General features: G+C 58.3%; 1 protein-coding gene across 2 annotated transcripts in view; it reads left to right on the forward strand.

Annotated features, from left to right (window-relative positions):
* Positions 1-2,440, forward strand: part of Tnfaip2 (tumor necrosis factor, alpha-induced protein 2) — a 13,540-nt gene extending 11,100 nt beyond the window's left edge. For both annotated transcript variants that reach the window (XM_005410765.2, XM_005410764.2), the window contains exon 12: positions 954-2,440. In XM_005410765.2, the coding sequence (XP_005410822.1) occupies positions 954-1,095 (142 nt within the window). In that variant the 3' untranslated portion in view covers positions 1,096-2,440. The remainder of the gene's footprint in view (positions 1-953) is intronic.
* Positions 2,441-2,698: the final 258 nt, after the last annotated feature.

A 2,698-nucleotide genomic window follows, 5' to 3' on the forward strand; every position in this document is an offset into this window, starting at 1 on the left:
ATAGTGGTCTCCATCATCCATACAAGTACCCACCTCCCCATTTGCTCAGCTACCCACCTCTCTACCCATCCATCTATCCAAACTCATCCACTGATCGGTCTGTCTACTCCTCCGTGCATTTGCTCATCTACTCATCCACCTATCCATCCATCCATCCACTTATACATCTATCCACCCACCCATGCATCTCTCCACCCACCCATCCATCTCTACCCATCCATCCATCTCTCTGTCCATCCACCCATCCATCCATCCACCCACCCACCCACCCATCCATCTCTCCATCCATCCACCCATCCATCTCTCCATCCATCCACCTATCCATCCATCCATCCACTTATACATCTATCCACACACCCATCCATCTCTCCACCCATCCATCCATCTCTCTACCCATCCATCCATCTCTCCGTCCATCCACCCATCCATCTCTCCATCCATCCACCCATCCGTCCATCTCTCTGTCCATCCATCCATCCATCCATCCATCCATCTCCATCCATCCACCCATGCATCCACCCACCCATCCACCCATCCATCCCACCAGCACTTATTTAGCAGTTTGCTGGGTGCCAGGCCTTGCAACAGGCACTGGGAGACAATGACGGACCATACAGGCTGGGTCCTGTGCCATTCGTGTAGCTTACAGCCTGTCGAAGGCCAGCAGCAATGACCTGCAGAGAACCAGGTGGTTGCCATTGCAGAGTTGAACAGGAGGCGCTTGCTGCAGAGGTGGGAAGGCTCTGGCGGCAGTGGCACGTTAGCTGAGAGCTGGAGGGTGGGAAGGTGGTGGGGGAACACCCAGCAAGGTGGGACAGGACGAGTGAGGCCCCAGTCGGGAGAGGTGGCTTTGACCTTGAGGCCCTCGGCTGGAGTTTGGGCAGGTGGCGAGGGTGTTCGTGGCTGGGGTGCTGGGGGCTGGCAGGGCTGACGGGTGCTCCTCTCCTCACCAGCAAAGGCCACCTGAGCGCCATCCTGGCCATCAAGGGCAACCTATCAAGCAGCGACGCCAAGAGCATCCGGAACATCCTGGACCTTGACACGGGCACGCAGGCGCCCTCCAGGCCCCTGTTCTCACTGATAAAGGTTGGGTAGCTCTTCCTGCAGTCTGACCTGCTGTGAGCTCCCAGCGAGCAGACTCCCCACCCCACCTGGAGGCTGTGCAGCCTGGCGCTGGCTCCTGAACCTCTCATGGCCTATTGTGTTCCGCTGCTGCTTGTGCCCAACTCTGGAACAGGCCCTGTGCCACGGAGCCCGGCAGAGCCTGGTGTGTGTGTGTTGGTGGAACCAGAGCGCCTGCGATGGGCACCCAAGGAGCTGCCAGGAAACAAGAGCTGACCGTCGTTGGTGCACATAAGTGGAGCTGGGCTGCGGAGGGCACGGCCAGGGGCCAGGGACCCCGGGCCACCCCTGCCCTCTAACCTGGCTCCTGGGGGTCCTCCTAGGAGGGGCTTGGTGCTGGGCTCAGCAGCTCTGATTGCAGACAGGCATCAGGGAGACTGTCTCCTGGGGGCAGAGCAGCGGCAGACCCATGTGCAGAGCCTGGGTCCTGGCAGGCTGCCCCTGGGGCTCAGGCCTGGACCCTCCTGCCCATCCCTGGACTTCCCCAGAGGGTCCCGGGGGGCCCTGGCGTCCACCGTGCTGGCCCTGGCAGGTCTGCCCTGTCCCCGCATGGAGGCCTCCCTGCCTCTCCCGGTGCTCGCAGCCACCACGTCTCTTGCCCCTCAGCCCTTCCACGTCACATCTGCGCCCTCCTGCCCCTCCACTGGGGCGGTGGGAGCTCACCTAGAGATGCCTAGGTCTCCGGTTTCAATTCCATCCACAGCACCAAGTCCCCCTGCGTGTCACTTAACGGCCACAGCCCCAGGGATAAGGATGTGGACATCTTGGATCTTCTGCCACCCATCCCCTGCCCGCAGGACCTCATTCTACCCCAGGAAAACGACTCTTGCTGAAAGGGCCCAGGTCTGGGCTTGCCAGGCCTCCACCAGGCCTCTAGGGTGTGGAGTTGGGGTTCAGCGCCAGCTTTTGGGACTGCTCCCTTTTCCCAGGTACTGTTTTAGAAGCCTAGAGCCACGCCTGATAGGCCGGTACACACCTGTAACCCCAGCCACTGGCCACATAGTGAGACCTCAAGAGGACAAGAGCAGGGCTGCTGCTGGTGTCACAGAGTGGGATACACATGCTCAGGCCCTGGCTCTACCCCCAGTACCCCAAAACAGGAAACGTGGCTGGGAGCTGCTACGGCCAGCATGAGGGGCACACTGAGGGTTTTGTACGTTTGTAGGAGTTGCCTTGTATAATGTTATTAATATTATTATTTTGTATTGTACTGCTTTTATATGTAAGATCTGGGTTTTTATAGTGTGATATAAAGAGCTGTTTTCAAAAGTGGCAGTGGCTGAGGATATAACTCAGCCGGACAGCGCCTGCCTGATAAGCATGAGGTCATGAGTTTGATTCTCCATTAAAAAAAAAAAAGCCAGGTGTGGTAGCAGTTACGCCTGTAATCCCAGCACTCAGCAGGCTGAGGCAAGAGGATTGTTTCGAGTTCATCAGCCTGGGCTACAAAATGAGCTCAAGGCCAGCCTGAACTGCCTAGTGAGACCGGGTGGGTGTGGTGGTGCACACCTGTAATCCTAGCACTCAGGAGGCTGAGGCAGGAGAGTTGCTGCAGGTTCAAGGCCCGCCTAGGGTA

This window comes from Chinchilla lanigera, unplaced genomic scaffold, assembly GCF_000276665.1.
Source record: "Chinchilla lanigera isolate Chin_1 unplaced genomic scaffold, ChiLan1.0 scaffold00137, whole genome shotgun sequence".
NCBI lineage: Eukaryota > Metazoa > Chordata > Mammalia > Rodentia > Chinchillidae > Chinchilla > Chinchilla lanigera.